This window comes from Suricata suricatta, chromosome 6 (genome assembly GCF_006229205.1).
Source record: "Suricata suricatta isolate VVHF042 chromosome 6, meerkat_22Aug2017_6uvM2_HiC, whole genome shotgun sequence".
Taxonomy (NCBI): Eukaryota; Metazoa; Chordata; class Mammalia; order Carnivora; family Herpestidae; genus Suricata; species Suricata suricatta.
In genome coordinates this window covers 54408000-54431566 of record NC_043705.1, presented here as the reverse complement: position 1 = coordinate 54431566, position 23567 = coordinate 54408000, and the positions used below count along the sequence as shown (strand labels likewise).

At 43.8% G+C, this 23567-nt stretch overlaps 1 protein-coding gene across 1 annotated transcript in view; it reads right to left on the bottom strand.

Moving 5' to 3' along the window:
- PDE8B (phosphodiesterase 8B) overlaps positions 1-23567 on the bottom strand; it is a gene marked incomplete at its 5' end in the record, with an annotated part of 232393 nt that overhangs the window by 87303 nt on the left and 121523 nt on the right. The window contains 5 exons of the mRNA XM_029941217.1: positions 5777-5837; positions 7935-8023; positions 9542-9682; positions 13134-13212; positions 20216-20304. Of these exons, the coding sequence (XP_029797077.1) occupies positions 5777-5837; positions 7935-8023; positions 9542-9682; positions 13134-13212; positions 20216-20304 (459 nt within the window). The remainder of the gene's footprint in view (positions 1-5776; positions 5838-7934; positions 8024-9541; positions 9683-13133; positions 13213-20215; positions 20305-23567) is intronic.

Below are 23567 nucleotides of genomic sequence, written 5' to 3'. Positions count from 1 at the left end.
CTGATCTAGCCTAACCTCTGGCCAGTGAGTGACCTCCCCAGACAGCTTTTCCTACTGAGTGTTCAATATACTTCTATTTGATTACCTCCCTTGGTGATGAGCTCACTACCCACAAACTATTTAGGAGCCTGACCCAGTCTATTAATTCTTTCTATTGTTTAGCCTAATCTGATTCCTTAAAATTTTCCACTGTTTTTGCCTTGAGCAAGTCCCTCCTTCTCCACACGAAACCTTCCCCAAAGTGAAGACCTGTTCTTTCACCCCTCTCACTCCCTGCCACTCTATAGTAGCTTGTTTTAGTCACTTTTGACAGGCTTAGTCATATGCATTATAATTGTAGTGAAGTTCTATTTTTTCCTAATTTTTACAATTTCAAGATTAAATAGCATACTATAAAACAAAATATGAATTAACCCCAAAAAGTTTATCTCAAAGCAAGAATCCATCACTTCAAACTTGGACAATTCAGCCCCCATCTCTGCCCTATTATTCTCAAACAGGTTACACAGCTAAAAGCAGTGACCCCAAATGTCTCTCCCCAGAGTAATGTTAGGCTGTGACAATGCTTATATCAGGCTGCAGTAGAAGAAACAAGTGTTTTTACTAACCCAAACTTACTCAGGTTAAATAGCTATTCTTCATTCAAAGATTATGTCCTGCCTTCTTTTTCATTATCTAAACTCTTCTTCCCTAAAATGAGGACGTGGAGGTGATCAGCAGAATTCCAGTATCAGACACTTCCCTCCCGCCCCTCCCAGCCTACTTCCAGGGCTGGAAAGTTCTGTGCAAAATGCAGGTTAGACTGCTCTCATTCTGTTCTCCTTCAGCATTAGTCTCAGGACCTCGATAGCCACAAAGCAGCATGCCACCTCAGAGCCTGACCATCGACCTTCCCCTGCTACAACCTAGTAGAACAGGGAATATTTTCTGGAACTGTTCATTGCGTGTCTGTACTCCCTGACTACACACACACACACACACACACACACACACACACACACACACACAACGACCTTCCTCTTACTGGACAGGCAACCTCTGTGCCTCTCTCGGGCTTCTCCATGACCTGTGAGTCATTCTTCCATGAGAAGAGAGACCAGGTGATCCAAGCCAAAGGACACAAGATAGCCAGCTGCACCACCACCTTCTTGCCCGCTGGCTTCTGCCAGGACTCTGTGCCTGCAGCTGGCATGCTGGGCTCTCCATATTCTCACGGCCAAGACTTGGAGGGAAAAGCAGGAATCGGGGATGCGCTAAGGTGGGCACTGTGGGGATGCCCGTGGTGAGGCCCCTCTGCTTTGACGAGGCCAGCTTAGGAGAAAGGAGCGTGAGGCTGGGATCCTCGAACTCTCCTTTCCCAACATGAGCTTGACTCCTGGACCATGGTAGCAGGTCACCGAAATGGAGTCATCCATGTGGATCCTCATGAAAAGGCAAAAGCCTTAAGGGAACAGGTCCTCACATCTTACTGCTATACAGGGTTGGGTTGACAGGAGGGGGCCATTTTTGGGATCCCAGGCAGAGTGTACCTGGCCTAGGAGAGCCAGAAAAAGAAAAGAAAATTATCTTCTGGAAATGGGGTCAGCAAACTTTCTCTGTAAAGGGCCAGGGAGTAAATATTTTGGGGTTTGTAGTCCACGAGCTGTCTGTTGTAACTTCTCTGCTGCTGCAGTGTGAAAGGAGCCACTACATAACACAGAATATGGCCGCATTCCCACAGAACTTTACAAGCACAGCAGACCACATGTGGCCCGTGGGGTGTGGTTTGTTGCCCTTTGTCCTGGACGACACCTAAAGAAACTCTAGCCAGTCTTCTTTGGTCCTATGTTCTCTGCTTCTCCTGCTCTCGGTTCACACCTCCCCTGCATGGTGCTCTAGAAATGTATCCCTTTATCAGTGTGTAACCCCCACGGCTCCTGGGGCAGAGACTGTCCCTGGTACCGGCACAGGTGTTTAGCACGTTTGGGGAGCCAGTGTGTGTGGTGGAAGGGGAGACGGGTTTACAACAGACAAACCTCACTGAGCACTTGCAGCCCCTTGGCAAGAAGCTATGGGGTTCCCACAGGACAAGGGATTTGTGCTGATGATGAGCACTACCGGGAGATACCAGCCTGGCTTACAATTTCATTCCTTGTTAAAATGCAAACCCATGGGCGGATCTTGACGTCAAAGCTAACATCCCAGAAAGCAGCACAGCCAGAACCGCCTTCAGACAGGCTGCTCCCACCTCTGGGGAGCCCTTCTCGTCACAGACCCATCACCATCCACTCCAGCCTCCTCCGATGAGGAGGAAAAACACTGCGGCCAGCCAGAGACATAAAAATTCTTTGTTACTGGAAAATCTAAGTGTCTCTCCAGGCCTGTGCAGCACCATTAGGTGACGTCAATGGCTCAGGGTATCTGAGCTCTGCGTTTCCACTCTTCTCAGAACAGCAGCTAATTCATGGCAATAAAGATGTTTCTATTTAGAGCATCAGAAAAGAGGTGGCCCTGTGATTCTGTGCCCCTAAGTCCTGTACTAAGGGCTTGCCTACTCTCTCTGGGAAGCAGGAGGGATTTTCAGGTGGCAGGAAGCCAGGACCTAGACATTCAATTCCATTCAAGCTAACCAACAGCCGAAGGGCCTGCCGTGCACCAGGCAGCATGGGCCATAAGGACAAGCACAGCCTGGTGACTGCAATGGAGAGAAGAGGGCATTCAGGCATACAAGCCATGGGGTGATACACAGCAAAGAAGGTACTCAGGGGTTTGAGGAGGCGGATGGCATTTGCTATTCCTTGGGATGGACCATGAAGGATGGGTAGAATGTGTGCACGCATGATTGCAGGAAGATTGGTGACAGGAGACTGGGCGTCTGGCTGACTAAGGAGGGAGGAGGAGCAAGCGGCTGGTGGGGGAAGGCCCTGCTTGACTCTAGCCACGAACTGTAGTTGGCCCACCTCTGGCGTGAGCACGAATTAGTGCAGGCGGGCCTGCACTCTGTGCAGCAGCTTCATGACAGGTTGGCTTGCACTGCGTGGGGTCAGTAGTTTGTCTCTCAAGAGCCACCAGGATGTCCCCTCCACCCCCCCCCCCGTCACCTCTCACCTAGATCTCATACTTCCTCCTGGAATGTGTAAACTTTGCTGGTGGGAGAATTTATTTTTCTATGAAAGTCCATTCCCTTCCTTTCCCAGAGGTCTTGGTAGTAAGTGCAAACTTCTTGATTCTAGATGCAATTCTCAGTGCCAAAGGAGGCATTTTATACTGAACTAAATACTATGAAAAAGCATGATTCCCTTCACTAGTCTAGAATATTTTGCTAGAATAGCCAAATCACTCTTGAGAAAGAACAAAGCTGGAGGCATCATGATCCCTGATTTCAAACTACTTTGATTACAAAGCTATAGTAATCAAAATAGTATGTTAGTTGGCATAAAAAGAAACACACACATAGATCAGTGGGACAGAATAGAGAGCCCAGAAATAAACCCAGATATAAATGGTCAATTAATTTATGACAAGCCAATAATATACACTGGGGGAAACACAGTCTGTTCAATAAATGGAACTAGGAAAACCGTACAGCCACATACAAAGAATGACCCTGGACCACTACCCTAGATCACACACAAAAATCAACTCAAAATCAAAGAAATATTTGAACATTATGTCTGAAACCATAAAAGCCCTAAGAGAAAACATAGGGGCTAAGCTCCTTCACACGGGTCTTGGCTGTGAATTTTTGGAAACGCCACCAAAAGCAAATGCAAAAGCAAAATAAATAATTCCGACCACCATCACATTAAAAAGCTTCTGCACAGCAAAGGAAACCATCAACAAAATAAAAAGGCAACCTACCAAATGGGAGAAAATACTTGCAAATCACAGATAAGAGAGTAATATCCAAAATATATAAAGAACTCATACGACTCAAAAGCCAAAAATATTTGATTTAAACATTGGCAAAAGATCTGAACTTTTTTTTCAAAAAAGACATAAAGATGCCCAATAGGTACTTGTTCCCCATCACTAATCATCAGGCAAATGCAAATCAAAAACACAGTGAGATAACAATTCACATCTGTCAGAACAGCTAGTACCAAAAAGATATGCAATGTCAAGTGTTGGTGAAGATGTACAGAAAAGGGCACAGCCAGTATTTAAAACCCTTCTGGAGGTGCCTCAAAAAATTAAAAATGTAACTACCATATGGTTTAGCAACTTACTCCTGGACATTTATCCAAAGGAAACAAAAACACTAACTCAAAAAGATATATGCATCCCCAGGTTCACTGCAGCATGGTTTCCAATAGCCAAGACCCAGAAATAATCTAGACGTCCACTGATGGATGAATGAAGAAAGAAAATGTGGAATACAGATACAATGGAATATGATTCATCCATCAGAAAAGAAGGAAATCTTGCTATTGCAGCAACATGGACGGACCATGGATGGACTTAAGTAAATTAAATCAGATGGAGAAAGACAAATACCATATGATGTCATTCACATGCAAAAGAAAAAACCGAATACATAGATACAGGGAACAGTTTGGCTTCCAGAGGTGGGGTGAGGAGATGGGTGAAATGTGTGGAGGGGGTCAATGGTACAAACTTCTACCTATTAAATACGTCACGGGGATATCATGCACAGCATGGTGAATACTGTTAACACCGTAATGTGAATGTGAAAGTTGCTAGAAGAATAGGTCTCAAAAGAAGATTGCATCACAATAAAATGTAATTATGTGTGGTGATGCCTGTTGACTTGACTTATGATGGTGAACACTTCGCAATACATAGGAGTATCAAGTCATTATTTAAAAAAAAAAAAAGCAGGCATGAGGACATGAATATCTGTGATGGACTGAGATGCCAGCTGGGAGCCCTCCACGGGCTCATGGCACCCAGGCCGGCCTGCCCTCCAGGGGCTGCCTACTCGTGGGGAGGAGCCCAGACATCAGCAGGTCCTGTCACCCCAAAGCTTCTCTCCTTGCCTGGCCAGCTTCCACCATCTGACCCCACACTTTCCAAGTCTCCGACATGCTCCCCTAAAATGGGCCATGCTCCAAAGACCTTCACATCCTTTCAAGACATTATCTCTTGTTTTAAAGTCTCCATCTATGTCAAAGGCCACATTTTATGTTTTCAAAAGTAGAACCATTAGTAATTATGTTGGTCTAATGCTTTTTAACCAATAAACCTTAAAACATGAAAATACACACGACCCAATATTCAAAGTATATTTAAAAAAGAAAATATACAGTATCAGCATTGCTCTCTATGATAAAACTACCTTTGTAAGTTCTTAAATACAGCAACTTATTAAAATTCTGTTATTCCAGAAGGCAAGATTCTAACGTATTGTCCTGCATGATGTAATAGTAAAAATGAACAGTACTAACGGTACTAATTTTTACTAACTTGGAATGATTGTTTTTGATATGAATTGGTAGGAGTGAAATGCTCAAATACATATATGCTTTTCATTCATTTAAGAAATTAAGGTAGAAAAACAGAACATTGTTTATTTGGAAGAAGAATTTTATGCTCTCATGAAATATGTTAGTCTTTAGGTGGATAACCACAGGCTAAATCATAACTGATGTGCATTACAAACACAGCTTCATAAGGTTGCAGGGAATTTTTTTAATACTATTTGTCTGTCAGAGGATCCTAATTTTACCATAAACCTCCTAAATTGCCAAGTACAATGAGACATGGAGAAAGACAAGCAGAGAACGCAATGTGTGGTCAAGCTGACAAAGCAAAGGAAGGAAACTGAATACCATACCTGCTTATTATTGTCAGTGGTACAACACAGCTTCTTGAGGGAGACAAAATGCCTAATTTTCCTAATAATATAAATTATCAGTTATTAGTGAGTCAGATAGGAGATGATTCAACAAATCAGCAAATGAAAACAACAACAGAATTTCTTAAAGCAAAGCCCCAGGGTCCATTCAGGGCAGATTTAAATTTCAAACAAAACCTCGTCTATGGAAAACACATTTTTCATACACAGCCCACACATGCCTCCAGAAACTGGGCTCCCCTTTTAATCACAGTTGGCTCAGAAACACTTTCCTAATGGGTATTTCATTTTGCAACAGATTCCTGAAGCCTGTCTCCTAGATATCTTCAGTGATTAGATGCAATGCTACTCGAGAAGAAATTGGTTTTAATTCCACTGACATGAATAATTTTACAGCTTATATAAAACGCAAAAGACTCACTTGGACAATGACCAAAAGTACATGGTTGCTGCTTTTGTATTAATATTCCATATTCTTTCACAGCATAGTCATCACAATGATGGCATTTTTAAGGCAGAGAAAAATCCTCTTACTTCAAGGTTATGGACAGAATCCCAAAACAGCGTACGGTCTTGCTCATTGCCACAAGGGAGACCAGGAAAAGGCAATAGCTGCCTCAGCCCTGCACAAAGATCAGCCTGAAGTAGATTTTCTACTGAGAGGGGAGCCAGGAATTTATAGGAATAGGCATGAGTCTCCTGTTTCTCTCTTTCTTTGATTCAGTTTTCTCCAGAGGACCAGGAAGAGAGTATAGAAAATACTGGTTACTCTATAATAAGCCTCACTAAACAGGAGGAGGTAAAATTCCCCTACTTTTAATAAGAATTTCCTTTGATAGTGCATTGTCTACAAGTGGGGGGAAAATAACACTGTGTCCAGACAAAAGAACTTCCTTCTTATCTGTACAATCAGAGAAATAGGGAAAACTCTTTCTCACAGAAATTAGCAAGCAAAAGAGTCTCCTCAGCCTTGGTCACCTAAGAATTCTGGTCACACACACAGAGTGTATCTTAGCTTAAGTTTTCTGAGAAGACAGTCAGTCTAAGGATGACGATAATAGCCATGTGACAGCCTTCATGGCCTCCGAGCATGGACTGTTGGTGGAAATGGCCATGCCAAGGCCACCATGCTGGGGGGATGGGGGGCCTCTCTCTGTGCTCACAGCCCCTGTCAGGCCTGCCAGTGCCCCACCACCCAGAGGAAAGCCGAATGTCAGGAAATATGACGATGGTCTCTGAAATTTCAGACAATTTCAAAACTTACCAAACAAATAAAATTGGAGAGAAAATGACCTAAGGCATTTAGCTGACTTTACAGAATGTTTTGTTTTTTAACCACCCAACAGTTTGGAAGGTACTCAGGTAGTCTTAAGAGTCACAGGCAGGATTTGCCACTTCTGGTTACTGGCTTGGCAACTGCTACCTCTTCTTTTTCCAAAACATTGCGTGACAGCGTGTGTCCCTCACAAACTGTGCTATGAAGCTAGTGTTGACCTTCAAGGTAGTTTACTAGAGGCTCCTTAGTGACGTACTTGTTCAGGGATCCTGTTTGGCTTTGTAAACCCTCTCACAAAATTTAACTGAGAGAAGGAAAAAAAATTATATAGTGACTTTCTCTGATAATCTCAGATCGAATGGAATCTGATGACCTGATTCTGGTGAAACACACCTTTTTCTAAGTAACCATGACCTCCAGGACTCCCTTCACCTGGTAGAACAAGCCCCAAGCCAGCCTGAAGAGTACCACCGCAGAGCGGGTGCCTCAAGGAGAGTAGGGTGACTCCCAGGGCAGGGCTGAGGCGAGCAAGCCGTGTTGTTTTGTTGTTACTGCTATGACAGGGAAAAGCCTAAACACAGCTCCTTCAGAGGGTAGTGGGGATAATGGAACCACAGACAAGAAGTCGAAGGTAGGCAGCTGGGGAGATGCTTTGTAAAGCCCCTAAGCAAGAGAAGAGAGGGGGAGGGAAAGCCACATCTAGGGGCTGTTGCCAGCCACATGAGTCTGTCCACAGTATATGCTATGTTCAGCCCAACCCCACCATATATGTGGGTCTAATGCTTACATTGGTATTTCAATATGCAAACCCAATGCCCACATGAGCCCTTCAACTAAAAGAGTTCAAGAGTCCGTTCTCACCCTCCTTGGCCAATCACTGGGGTGATCTTCACGTGCTGCTGGATGCTGTCCCCGGATTTCCGTCTGGCATAGTAAACCCCCTGCCACTCCTACATGGACAAAGAGAGCTCTTAACATCCTTCCATTGAGGCTAATGGCTGCCTCTACAGAGGGTCTCATCAAGTTGAGCAATAAAGTTCCCACATGCTTTCGTTACATTCCACAAAACATTGCTCTATCATTGCACCTACTGTGACAGTTACTACCTAAGGCTCGTGGTCACGCTGCACTAAGATCTCAAGACCAAGGTGTCCACCTCCAAGATGGCCCCTCAGGGTCCTAGGACAGTTGATGAGTGGGTGGAGTTTCCGCTCTCAGCCCTATGGGTGTAGTGGTACCGGGTCAAGGGATTCTGATGGAGTCTTCCTTAAAATCTTCACAGCAACCTGCACACTTGAGATTATCATCCTTAGTTTACAGATGGGTAAACCAAGGCTCAGAGAGTCTAACTCATCTGCCTACATTAAAAAGTGGAAAACGTGGTTCTAAATTCTTGTCTCTTAATTCTTCCTGAAATCTGTCATTTTTCTATTTTCTATGGGGCATCCAACCAAGATTTCTCTGAGATTAGTCTGGCTCCTGGCAGTTTCTGTGGATGAAACTAAGGGGAGTGTGAACATTCTTACTGTCTCTGGGTCCAGGGGAACTAGCTGATGAAGAGCCTGGTGGTACCTCCACCATGTCTGGGAGGTAGGGGATAAATCAGAACCCGATTTTCTCTTCAGTCTCTCCTGCCCCCTCCCTCACACAAGACTACCACATGTGTGGCAGTTCTCTCCGTGGCAAAGTTTTCTAGAGCATTTGACAACATCCTGATTCCTTTTCAGTCTCACTGCCCTATTTTTTAAAAATTAATGTTGGCCGTCATATATAACCAAAATGTATTTTATTCCTATAAAGCAGTCCCCAATTAAAAGGATTCAGTGCTCATATCACTATTTCACATCAGAGAAAGCAAGATGAAAGCCTAATATGAGAAAGCATTCTGAATGCTTAAAAGAAAATTTCAGGGAGTTCCAGCTGCCGGAGCCTCACTCCACCTACAGAAGGGTGGGCTTGAGGGGAGGTTCCTGCCGCACTGACAGCCCTCCTTTCAGCTGCTGGACAAACTGACACGACAGGGAGAAGTGAGCTCCATGTCTCTACTCAACTGTGATGAGGCAAGAGGACAGGAAAAGGGAAATGTGACCAAGACCAGGGCCCACATGGAAATACTGATGTACGTACTTCTAGTCCCCCAAACACTGGACACACTCAAAACACACAACAGTCCTGTGAGCAGAACTCTGCTCAGAGGCAGCAATGATACTCCAGCAAAGAGAGCAGGGTCAGATTCACCCCAAGGATAAACTCTCCTTATACAAAGTGATGAGGTGCTACACCATCATAAGGGCTCGATTCACTTGGTATCTAAAATTAACCCCCAAGGTGACTCATTTTGCAGACATAAGAGCTCTTTCATTTAATTAGCATGTCATCAGAGGAGCCCATCTTAAAGATGGGACATAAAACTCACAGAAACAAAAATGCATTAGGGAGGGGTTTGCACATCTGTCTGTTGCACCCACCTTGCCCTTCTTGATGCACGTGTTGATGGTGTCAAGAAGGTCTGCCCGGTTCTTATCACTTTTGGGCAGCTCGGCGAGCTCTTTTCCCAGGAGCTCGCCTTTGTGGTAGCCCATCATCCTTTCAAAGGCTGGGTTGACATACTGTGAACAGGACGTGGTTAAAGGTCAGTGTGGGTATGCTGTGTGCCCCCAGGAGTGCTTGCTGGGACACTGAGGAACACGCTGAAATATCAGGTAAGTTCCCTGGATGAGCGCTCTCTGATTTGGGTGCTCCCTGGTGCCCTTCTCGCCAATAAGCCCCCTGGAGTCTCTGCCTCACTCCTGGGCAGCAATGTATTTGTTCGCCACCCCAGCGCCCCAGTTCTCTCTGGGGCACTGGAAGAAATTCCTTCGCCGACAAAGAGCAAGAAGCCCTCATCTAGAAGACTCAGCCTCTTGTGGGTCTTTTTCATCCCCAATTGGCCAAGAAATAAGAAAACACTCAAAAAATGAAAATGAAGAATAAAAACGAATTGGTTCGATAGGCTGTGGCTTCTATTAGTCACATCTCCACAGGCAGAGATTTGCTCGCTCATGCCTCCTTTCTAATTGCCACTACCTACCAACCAACGCTACGGCTTGGGGCCACTTCCCATGTAGCTTGAACAATAAATTTAAATGGTTTGGGCAGAAGGCAGCCCTTTCAGGGCTGGGCACGCATGGGTGTGAGAAGAGGCCACCTTGGCACGTTTGGAGGCCAGGAGACTCAGAGGGTTCATTCTAAAATCCTGCCCGGGGCCCCGGAATTTAGACCTATTTCCTTGTCTGGCTCCCAGCTCCCATCGCCACCCTCCAATTTTTCTCCAAGAACAATCACTAGATGAGAAGCTCAATAAGGGAGACAAAACAAAGAACATGGGGAAAATGTGGCTATACGGCCTCTAGGTCATGGATTTTGGGGGGCATCACGGACATCCATCTGCTGCTTCAGAAATATTCTTGCAAACTATAATCACAATCACTCTTGCCTCCACTGTGATGACAGCAGTCAGGAGCCTGGCGATGCAGGGATGCTAGGGGAACTTTTCCCCTGTGATCAAAGCTTCTACAACACAATTAAACCTGGGAGCTGGAGCGGTTTAGAGGGTGTGCTGGAGCCTGAGCACAAGGCCTTAGGAGGCTGATGGAAGAGTTGGGGGTGGTGACACCGTCTTCAGTGATCACCCATCACATACACGTGATTGTCGTCATGCCCCTGGGGCCAGGCAGCACAGCCTCTGCTCCCCAGGTCGCCTATGCCTCTGTGCTGAGCTCTCCGTACTTCCCCCTCATGCATGGGCTTCTGCCCACGCGCTCTCTCTCCTCATAACACCCCTCCTCACCTCCATGCCGAGCCAAGTTGGGTTTGTCCCTCCCCTCCTCTTCCCTCGCAAGCCGCCCTTGACCCCCTGCCCAGTCTGAGCTTGTGCCACTGCTACAGGCTCCAACTCTCTGCTGTGCAGGCTTCCAGTGACTTCTCACACTCAATCCAAGTTTTTATTTACCTCTCTCTCCCTCGAGACATAAAAATCTTCAAAGGCAAGGCCACTTTGGATTTATCTCTGGACACTCAGGACTGTTCAGTAAATATGTGATGTATGCACTGTTTTCCTTTTTGGCCAAATGCTCATACATTTCCATGTGTGTTTATTCTACCTTCGCTATTACGTTGCAGATATGGGTAGAAGTCATGGCCCTTTGTTCATGCTAGGGTTCCTGTAATCTCAGAATGCAGCAGGTACTCGAGCATAAACTCTGGAGCCAATGCACACAAGTTCAAATCCTGGCTCTGCCCATAATGAGCTCCATGACTGTGGGCAAGTTGCTTGTTCTCTCTAGTCCTCAGTTTCCTCATCTGTAAAATGGCTGCAGTAGTAGTGTCTGGCTCATAAAATTGTTTTAAGAAGTAAATGAGAATGTATAAAATGCTTAGTACTGTGCCTGGTACATGGTAAGCTTTCTGTAAGTGTTTTGAAGCAAGGAGTTTAGATGGTAGATCAATGGCTGGCTGGCTGGGTCAGTATATTCTTAAATTTAAGGGCTATTATGTAACCTCTGAACATGCATAGTCAGACAGAGGCATAAACTCCTCAGCAGCAGTGCCCTGAAAGGATCCTGTCCATGAGGACTTCTCTTGAAATCCATAACACAATGTCATTTTATTTCCACTTTACATATAACATCCTCTATTAAACTTATTTCTCCTTGCTTTTGAGTTTTATTATCCAGCTTGCCAGTAGGTTTTTAAAGGGGTAGTCTGTTTCTTCCTGTTCACAGTAAAGGTGGCAAGGGGATGACATCACCACCATTTTGTCTTCCCCAGAGATACAAGGTCTCTAACCACCAGGTGCTCACTATAGAATGAAGGACTCTGTTCTTTGTTCAAGAAGTCATCAGACTTCAAATGGGGAAGGCAAGTGGAGAGCAGGGAGCCCCCTCTCCTCATTATAGGAATCACAGTTGGGCTGCCCACTGTCAGAGCAGGGTGCAAAGCAGACGTCTTTCATGAGTGGCATTGACTGTCCACGTCTGGACAGAAGTGAGGGGAATGTGAGATTTGTACTTGGTTGGTCTCTGCAGTCCAAGGATGCAGACCTGTGCACGTGTAGCTAGGCAACATGAGGAAGCTTTCAGATCCATTCCAAAGAGCAGCCAGAAAAACAAATTCCAGAAATACAGCCAAACAGGGAACCAGGAAGGAAAGCTTTATCATCAGAAAGACGTGGCTACATATTTTGGTTCCAATACTTATTACTAGGGTTTTCCTTGGGTAAATTCCTTGACCTTCCTGGGCCTCAGTTTCCCCATAAGTATTATGGGGCACTTCTGTCTCTTTCAGAGTCACTGAATGGAAAAGAGATAATGTTATGAACCCACATAATGATGGGGCCAAGGCAGGGTGGGCTGCAGGTACGAGATCAGGGTGTGCCCGTGTGCAGTACGGGCTCTGTCGTGTGGCCACTGTATCTTGAGCACTATCTTTGGTTTCTCCTGAGGAAACCAAGTGTTCCTTACACTCAGTGCCATTGCAGAAACCAACTACAGTCAGGCCAGTATCCATCGATGGACAAGTCTACATTTCAAAATATTGTTTTAGCGGAAATGTCTTACCTTCCACCAAATACAGTAAGATGACCTTATTTCAGCAAAGGGTGTTTTACTACACACATTTCCTTAGGAAGATAACTTTACCATACAAGACTGCTCTACAATTAGGATACCAACCACAGGTAAATAAAGGAATACCTTTGAAAATATTCCATTCCCATAAGCATTTACGCTACAATTCTGACACACTTCTGAGTGACATAAATGCTGTCTTCACCAATGATCAAAGAGATTACCCTATCTTGGTCACAGGAATCAAAAATTATGATACAAATAATTTTTTGTTCTTAGTGAATATCTAATTCTTAGATTAAGTCTATCCGTTTTCTTTACATATTTTTGATGTCCCTTTCTCCAAAGAAAATACACAGTAATGTGAGGACTATGGGAAAAGGTTTTTGGAAAAGGATGACTCTAGCTTAAAAGGTTCTGTTTTGACATCTCCAGATAAAAAGTGTCTCCGTACCTGAATCACATGGTCATCACTTGTAATTTCTATGGCTTCATGACAGTGGTCTAATGCTGTAAACACTGAATTACAGGCCCTGTAAGTGGCAAAAGATCAATGTTAGCGCAGCTACAAAACCATTAGCATTTCATATGTTAATTTATCAAAGTAAACAGTTCCACCAAATTCATTAAAACCATGTTCTTTTTGAAGGAAAAAAACCACTCTAGTCTTTCTAACAAAGCTAGTTAGTCTGAATTAACAACAGCATATATTTTTGTGACTATAACACAAAGAAGAATTGTAATCCAGCAAAAGCTTTAGGATCATGGAATGAACCACCCACGTGCCGACACAATAATACAGACACAAGAGCACGAAGTAGCAGGAGGCCATCTTAGAGGTCTCCTGGATCTACGTCAGTGCTGTTCTTCTGTTTCATTCTAGTGTGGCCATGGAGGAGTCAAGTCCCCAGCAATGAGAACTGAATTAAGCCCAAAGTGAATCTGAGGTATTCTGTCTGCCCTTTTTCAATAGACACAGAAATGCTTTTTCCTTTTTTTTACTTTCATCATCTCTGATCAACAAGCCTTTATATGGTACTTTGCTTTCAGTCTGACCCACTGGCATGATGAAAGGCAAATATGGCAGGATTCCCCTTGCCTGGTTAACCCTACGGCTCTCCAGGTAGGCATTTTTCTTGGTGACCTTTCTTGTACATTTGGAATATTGGAAATATTTCAACTTCTCAATTGGTTAGAATTTTAAGTACCTTCTAAATCTAGGGCAACTCCAAATACAGTAAGTTATTTACTATCTAACACAGAAAGTATGTGGCTAGTTTCTAGAGCTTTTATATTTGTGCTGGCTGTTTAAAGAATCCCAGTGAGGCCTTTCTTACACATTATAAAAAAATGATTTGATTGATGTTCCTTCTTATAAAACATACTCTTAAGATGTTATCCATTTTTTCCACTCATGGAGGCATCTAAATTTGCTATCCTCTTTCAAACTCTGACAAGGAAGAGGGTGGGAAAATGGCTGAAGTCTGGTTCTGTATTTTGCCAGTTGTGGGACTGTGGGCAACTTTTTATCTTTGCTGGCCAAGTTTCTTCATCTATAAATGAGAATAAGAACACCTGTTTTATAGGTGGCTGTAAAAACCAACAGTCTATGTGAGGCATCTCTCAAAGTGCTTCAAATAATGTAAGAATTCCACTCACAGTACTTGCTATTACCAGGCAGATCACAGGGCAGTATTTCCTTGGTCTCTAACACTTGCAAAGGCCACTGGTGAAAAGAAAAGTAAATCATACCCTATATTTTCTCATGAGAATACTTGAACGATCTAACCAAGAACTGTATTCAATAATAGAAAGGTAGTGGCACCTAGGGGGCTCAGCCAGTTAAGTGTCTGACTTTGGCTCACGTCATGATCTCACAAATCATAGGTTCAAGCCCCACGTCAGGCTCTGTGCTGACAGCTCAGAGCCTGGAGTCTGCTTCCGATTCTGTGTCTCGCTTTCTCTCTGCCCTCCCCTTCTCATGTGCTATCTCTCTCTCTCTCAAAAATAAACATTAGAAAAAATTAAAATAGTAGCAAGGTAACCTGCATGAGTAGTGAAGGATTTTTGCCCACTGATGGTGCAGAGATGAAGGTACCCATGTGGGAGGGTACATAAATAACTGTGATGGATGAGCAGAGGAGAAGGTAAGCCTAACTCATCTAGGATTCCAGATGGATAGAGTATGTTTCCTCATTTAAACTGCATCAGTTTAACTTCAACCATGCACTTTTTTTTTTAATGTTTATTTACTTTTGAGAGTGAGAGAGCGAGAGAGCGAGAGAGCAAAGGAGGCACAGAGAGAGGGAGACACAGAATGGGAAGCAGGCTCCAGGCGCTGAGCTGTCAGCACAGAGCCTGACATGGGGTTCAAACACATAGACAGTGAGATCATGACCTGAGCTGAAGTAAGATGCTTAACCGACTGAGCCACCCAGGTGCCCCAACCATGTACTGTCTTAATATCAGTGCTGCATTTGTAAACAAGATCACCTAAAATAAAAAAATAATAAAAGATTTTTAAATTATTATCAAAGTCATTAGTACCTTGCCTCCCACAACGAGGCAAGCAAGAGCTAGTCTTCTCAGTATTTTCCAGGTATGTGGTCCAGAACCCGACGGTGCAGCACAGGAAACCGTTTCCTGTCCCTCAAGAGTCAGATGTGGAAGAGCACACTGTGTGGACTAAACCTTTCATGTGAGAGCTAAATAATTAAGCTATAATACATCTTATCAAATGATAAATTCATCTCTTGCCCATTTTCTTAACATGCCTGTGCATTTAAAAGGGTGCTCCAGGGGTGCCTGGGTGGCTCAGTCAGTTAAGCATCCAGCTTCGGCTCAGGTCATGATCTCACAGTTTGTGGGTTCGAGCCCCGCGTCGGGCTCTGTGCTGACAGCTAGCTCAGAGTCTGGGGCCTTCTTCAGATTCTGTGTCTCCCTCTCTCTCTGACCCTCCCCTGATCGCACTGTCTCTGTCTCTCAAAAATAAATAAAAAGCATTAAAAAGTTAAAAAATAAATAAAAGGGTTCTTCAGAGTATTAGTGTTTTTGTCAATTCAAGAGCAGCCTTTATGTAACATCTTAACTCCAAACGTCCAAAATTTATTAAACATTATTAGATGATTATCCACAAAGCACAAAATCTTCAGTATAATGCCCAATGGGACAAAGCAAATTCTTATCAACAGTCAAGGTAGAAGAGTGTGGACAGGGCCAGTAGATGGTTCTCGCCCAGTGACGTGCTGGACTGCACTGTTTAGAACTAGGCTCTAAACCAATCCGGTTGACAGTTCTATTTAAATAAACTTGCAGCAAAAAGAAGTAATCAACTTGAATCATGTTCCTAGAGTTTGGGAATTTAATTGCTTGTATTAATTATTAATACTCTTCATGCACAGGAGCCTTAAAGTTATTAATTTTCTGTTCTTAGGAACTATGTAACTGTGCCTCAGATATATATTTCAACCTGAAAAGTTGGAAAATTGGAAACATAAGAAAGGTAAGAAGTTGGAAAGGAAATGTAACCTCCACATGGAAACCCATGAAGTACAGGCCATGGAACCATGTCACCTCACCTTTTTAAGGCACCCTTGAAGGTCCAAATGGAAAAGGCAAATATTACAGGGGCCCAAATATCACATCTACAAGTCTACAAAGATCTCAGGGGTGTGATGGGGTGGAGAGTGTATCCGACTGAACAGCAGGAGGCCTGGATCCCACCCCAACACTGCCCCCAACCACTGGGCAGCTGTCATCAGGTCAAGAGTCTCCCTGACTCTCTGTGGTTTCCTCTGTCCATTGGGTCAGGGGTAGTTGGGGTTGCATAATCTCCTGTATTTCTACCAGGGATATTCCAGAATCTACTCAAAACACATACATATACACAAATGGAGGCTGCCTGCAACAAGGTAGGACTGTACAAGGTGGTGGCTTTAGGGAAACTTAAATCTGAACCAAAATCCACACACCAGCAGGGTCTGGGAGGGGCAGGAGGAGGGAAGCACAGTGGCCAGGGGTCACGGACTTGCTCCTGGTCAGCACCAATCCTGGGCAGTGATGACCTGGGAGCCAGTTACATTGAGGTTTCATGGCTTGGACTCCACTCCCATAACAGTGCCCGTCACGCAGGGCCCACGTGAGGAAAAAAGCGGTCTATAAATGTCCGTTGATACCGAGAAGTGTAGTATTCCATGGAACACAAGTTTTTGTTCATCAGGGCTTTGACTCCTTCTGAAATGGAGGACTGCTACTGTCCTAAGACTTGGAATAAAACAAACATGATGATTTGGATGTAAGTCCTAGATGAGAGACGTAGGACTGCATTCGTATAAACTCATCAGTTTAAACTCCCAATAAGCAGCTAAATCCTATCTGCATTTTGGATAACATAATTATTTTCAGGATAAAGAAGCATGAGAACATGAGAGAGGTCATCATTTACCCTATATTTCCCTAGACAGTCCCCATTTCACCAGTTGTCCTGTGTAATAAAGTAAATTCATCAAGCATACAGAGATGGGATTTATTTCTTCTCTTTAGAAGTTAAGCTTTACAATGGAATCTTAAAATTAAATATTTTTTTGGTCCCATGAGCCTTCTCTTTTCTTGGCTAAATATGGTCACCATCCACCAGGACCTGGACAGACATGTCTACCTTCAACATTTGACATCATCCTTGCAGTACAGACTGTCCTTGCAGAATGCTAGTAATGTCACATATTTAGCTGCAGCTGGGGGCGGAATTGCAGAGAAAAGTATTATATAATTAGACTATAATTAATTCTGGCATTGTGTAATAAAAAGCCTCATTTTCCCCATCTGTAGCAAGTGACAGAGTTGCCTGCCTGAGGCTGAGGTCCAGGTGGGGTCTTCAGACGTCCCTGAACACGGATGGAGCTGGGGAGATCATGGAATGGGCCATCAGCCCCTGACTGCTGCACCCAGATACAGAGTGCCCAGGAAGAGGGACACCAGGCACACACACCGTTCTTCAAAAACAGGAAGGATGCTGGAGATGCTTGAGGCGGAACTAGCCAAAAACCAAAGGAAGAAACTGACCATACAGCCCTTCTCTGGCCTTCTGTGGAGAAGTCGTGCTTTCTTTTCCCCACCGCTGGGGTTGCTCTCATGCTGGCTGCTCAAGACTGGGAAGAGGGGCTCTTTCCCAGTCAACCTGAAACTGCTGTGGAAAGGGACTCGCACTCTGGGCAAATCTACCTTTCTGACACCACTGCCTGCCTGGGGGAACTCCATGTACCAACTTCACACTGATCTGCATTACAAACTTGCGCTTTTTCATTATGACCTCCACCATGGGCCCAACTCCTCCAACTGGCTCCAGGCAGTGAGGGATGAGAAGTTATGGGATTCACATGGAGTTATGTACTTAGAAATGTGCCAAGTTCAGAAGTGTTCAGTGCCCAGGCTCGAAGCAAATTTCATCAGCACAGTAACTTGAAGCCCAATTCTTTTAACCCTTAGGTTGGCTGAGAATGATTATTTCAGATTGCCAGATCTGCCTTTGCCCTGTTGACCATGAATGATGCACCTATTTTTTTTTATTTTATTTTTTGCAGAGAGCGAGCTGAGAGAGAGCACATTTGAGCTGGAAAGAAACAGAGGGAAAGGGAAGGACACGATCTTAAGCAGGTTCCACCCTCCACACAGAGCCCGACACAGGGCTCCATCCTACAACCCTGTGATCATGACCAGAGCCGAAACCAAGAGTCAGATGTTAAACAACTGAACCGCCAGGCATCCCAAACTTCTGACATCTTAAATGTGCCGTCACAGTTAATGTTGCCTAAGAAAACTCAAAGTTCAGTTATTTAAAATCAAATGAAGGAATTACCTATCAAAGCAACAAGGGGGCTGCTGTTGTAGATAATTCACAGTTAAAGAATGAAAAGAAAATAAAGTCCCTCTTCTTCTATCTATGATGAAAACATCTAAAAGTACAGTCCTTCTCGGGCACCTCAGTCAGGTAAGCATCCTACTCTTGATTTCAGCTCTGTTTGCAATCTCATGGCCATGAGATCAAGCCCCATGTCAGGCTCTGTGCTGAGCTAGGAGCCTGCTTGGGATCTTCTCTCTACATCTTCCTCTGTCCCAAACCCACTCACTCTCTGTTGGTCTGTCTCTCTCTCAAAATAAATAAAGAAACATTTAAAAACAAATAGTCTTTTTACCCTCAACTAAAAACAGTAGAGACCCCCAAAAATAAAAACAATGTACAATAAACATCATAAACTGCTGAAGTAGTGTGGTTTTGTAGAAACAGTCTCTTAAGTTCTCTGAAGCTAAGAAATATATGGATACAAAGAAATGAAGAGATTTCACTTATATATTAAAAAAATCTTTAGCAATATTCCTCACTAAAGACTGTTAGAACACCTGAATTTCTACTAGTTTGAGTTTTTTAAAAAAATACTTCCCCACCTAAGGAAGTGACTGTTTATTCCCACACTATTTCTTAAAGCTCTCTCTCTGTCCACCAAAAAGTAACTTCCTAGGCAAGGATAAACCCCAGAAAAACCGGCTTTTGTGGGTTTATGGCAATCCATTTTACTTCTAAGGATGATAGAGAAAAGTTAAGTTTACACAGGGTTTTGTCCTTTTTGAGAACAAATTAAGTAGTCAATATAAACATCATCATTACAATGAGATGCATCTTACTTATTTTTCACTAAGCCTAAAACCATCATGACCTCCGTGGTGGCCAGAGAGAGAAGCCAAGCCAGGGACTTGTGGCATCCCAAAGCCCTGGAGCCATTAAGGGCTGGCCTCCCACGGGCTATAGGCTGTCAAAAGCCCCCTCTCTGCCTTTCTCTCTCTCTACTTGGAGGGGGAAAGGTTGAAGAAATCAAGGTCTGAGAGTGTGCTAGAGGGGAGCCCGCACAAAGCCAGGCCTAAGCTGAGACCCTGATATCCCAAGATGTCCCAGAAGCAGACCATCTCTCCAGCGGCTGGATGCCAAGACAACGCCATCTCAGAAGTATCATGAAAAGCCTACTTTTACAGCACTATTTGCCTTTAAGCAGCATTAAAGTAAGTTTCTTGAACAGACTTCAGGCATACTGAGGTCACAAACAGACCTCATGAAATTGCTATCATGGTTCCATAGCAATTACTATGGTAGCATAATAAATATACCCATGAGTTTGCCCCCATGCCTAACAATCCAAGCAGGAACTTATAAATGCTAAAAGAGTAGTAAATAGAAAGTAACGTTCAACGGCTACTCTTAATCTCAATTTAATTGTATGAAAATTCAACAGGGCTTTTCCTAGAGTTTAGTTTTAAAACTGCTGTAATTAGTGGAACATATGGTCAAAAAAAAGAAATGCTTTCTAATTTATTCCACTGAGCAAAGGGCTCCTTGTTTAGATTCTGCCATTTATCAGATACCATCCATCACCTGTTTAACAGTTTCGAAATTGCTGGGATTCAGCTAGGAACCTGTGAACATCAGCCCGGTGACAGAAGCTTTTCAACATTGTTAACCTTGTGCTCCTTCTTACTTTTGTTACCTACCGTAATTTGAACTGTGAGCGAACTTCCCCGTGCTCTATTTGAATCAGTTCATTATAGCAAGCAACTATGCTGCTATTCTCCATAAATCTCTGAAAAGAAAACAAAGATAATATGTAAGGCATACAATGACTTCTTAAAGAGTCAAATAAAGGAACTTAGTTTTTCCCACCCCAGGTAACTCTGTTACATAAGACAACTCAAGATACTGAAATGAGTTGAAATGAAACCAAACGGCTGTCAAACTCTGTGAAATGCTTGTTTAAATGTATGACAAACAACAGATGAGGTAACACTATGTTTCAATCCCTTGATAACCAAGGTGGGGAAGAACTTCATCAGGAATACTCACAGGAAAATAAACAAACAAGGGCACAGAATGTGTCTCCACCTTGTTAATTATCAAAGCATTCTGACTTTATTTTGCACTAAGAAAAGTCTTTTCAAACCCAACCCTGGACAGTCATACTATGTGCCACAGTATGAATGATCATTTTCAAGGGAAGAGACCCTTCCTTGCTAACTGTCTCATCTTCTGATTGCCAAATGCACCCTTCTTTTACACACACACACACACACACACACACACACACACACACGTGCACGCGGTTCCCTGCATCTAGCATGGATGTCTTCTCCCGGGGGAATACTTCTGGTTCCCTACTATTGCAGGGGGAAGTAGGTAGGGGGTAAAGAAAAGGGGGAAACCGTGGACACAGAACACACACAGAAGGGAAATACTTTCTCTTTTAATGGCAAAGCAAAGTTAAACATGGTTAGGCTCGGGCTGATCTTCTGGATGGGTGAAAATTATGTAACAGCCTGTAGCCAAGCTCTGAGCATTGTTAGCAGATGCTTCCTAAGATACTGAAAAGGATCTGTGGTAACAATCAGTTTCAAAAGTGTTACAATAAACAGAGTTGAGCAGATTTCTTTTTTCTAAAGACAATCTTTTTTGGTTTATTTTTGAGAGACAGCAAGAGAGATAGAGCATGAGTGGGGGAGGGGCAGAGAGAGAGAAACACACACAGAATCTGAAGCAGGTTCCAGGCTCTGAGCTGCCAGCACAGAACCCCATGTGGGGCTCGAACCCACAGACTGCGAGATCGTGACCTGAGCCAAAGTCAGACACTTAGCCGACTGAGCCACCCACGCGCCCCTCTAAAGACAAATTTTAATCGTTAAATTCTGTTGTCCATTTTTAATTTAAAAAGTTATACATACTAATTTTAAAATGTGTAAAGAAAGTTATAAAGAAAAAAAACCCCAAATCACCGATAATGTCATAAGCTAGAGATATCATTACATTTGGTTTATTTCCCTTAAGCTCCAATGACTGTGGGTGTGTGCGTGTGTATATATGGTAATACATTACAGTATGTAAAATTATACTATATTTTCACTTTCATCACGAAGTACTAACTTACTGAGATCTTATTTTTCTTTAGTTCTAAGAACTACCATTGTAGTGAAAAAGAGCTTTCTACAGGTGATGGTTTCTCAACACCGGAGCCCTTGTTTTGCACAGAGCTGGCACTTAACGAGTCTTCTGTAGACCAAAGGTAGAAGAAGATTCTACTTTCTCTCTGGTGGTTTTCTAGGCTATGTTAACTCCTATCACTGGAATAATGTGAGGGTTATCAAATTCAGAGATTTAGGCATGTTTCTTTACAGCAGAACTCAGAGCATCCAATATGCTCATGTGCAGTGACACTCATGTATGCTGCTACTGTGCACTGTGGATTGCCAGGGGTGGGAAGAGAGGAACAGTTGTCCCTGATTTCCCAAACTTATTCAACCACGGAAGTGTTTGTTCACGGAACATCTATTAAGAGCTTTGGGAACAATAAGTGCTCCACAGAACAGTTTGGGAACTACTACTATGGGGGACCCAACGTGGAGCTTAGAGTTATGCCTATGAGCTCTGGCAAGCGATTTAGGCATTCTGAACCTGTTTCCTCCTCTGCCAAAATGGAGAAAATATTAAATTTCTCAAGTGTAGATGAGGATTAAGTAAATCCCCTCAAATGGAGCCTAATTACCATCCATCTTTCTCCTCCACAGGAAGCCTCCCTAGTCAGTCCAACCGCTGCACCCACAGCAGGCCTACCCTACTGTATTTCACGTAGTACGTGCTCATGGACACCTGTTGATAAAGTGTCACTGCAAATAGGAAAAGGGGCATAGAAATGTTAATATAAATGCAGCTGCTATTGCTCTTTGCTAATTAAAGATACTGGTTTATGAAACGCTCTGAGTGGACTGAGCACCATGCAGTGAGCCAGCCGTACAAGCCTCCAAAGCTTCAAGGAGAGATGTTGTGGAGTATCTGATGGTACAATTTGTCCCTGGATCCCCACTCAGGGACCTACACACTGACGCACTGGCCAATTAGCTAGCAACACAGAGCTGAGTTTCAGCAGATGATTTAATACAGTCAAAAGAACCCAGAGATGAGGCACAACCTCAAGAATAGCCAGTATATTTGGAAGGGAGCATGGGGAGAAAGTTGCCAAAGACAAGATTTTACCCAAAAAAGGAGACTAGCCACCTGGAGAGCTTCAGCTGATCCTGAGCCACAGTAACCCAGGAGGGAAAGCCTCAGTAGGTGCGGCGTGCTTCTCAGAGGAGAGGACGAGCTATCTGGGACCGATGCCATGACCTAGCCGGCAAGTGGCCTTGATCAGACCCAACACTAAATATTGCCAGGTGGTCCTTGACAGGTTCTATTTTTCATGTTCCCATGAAGGGTGTTATCCACCATGTCTGACTGCCAAGAGCAGCACCACAGCCTGACAAAGGGAAATGAAACCTACTAGAGCAGCACGGACAGGTTATCAAAGGAATAAAATGGAAATCATGGACTTCACCTCCTCAGCCTATGTAGTAGCATTTGCACCCAAAGAGGGCCAAGTGTTTCTCCTGCATATAATGTGCAATCTCAGCCCTCCAGAGGTAGGCTCACTGAACTACATGCGGAATATTCCTGAATGACAGTTAACAGCACCTATGTGGATCCTTACTGACAGAACCTACAGTGTGTCAGGCCATTCTGTCAGTTCCTAGGTAGTGCAGAAAACCTGCCTCCTCACGCTCCCAGAGATCCTGCCTCAGGCCAAGAACAAGGATGGGATGGGGAGCACCATTTAACCTAAGATCTACAAAACCTGCAAACAACTACGTATTTCTTAGGAGGTACCTAAGAAAGGATGTCGCAGCCACATGGCTTGACAATTTCCTTTTGCAACTCTCCATTCCTGGACTCAGAAGAGCTTCACTAGGCATTCTTATTAAGATGTGACTCCTGGTACTACATGGCAACGAGAGGGAATGACATATGGCCCTTCGTAGGAAA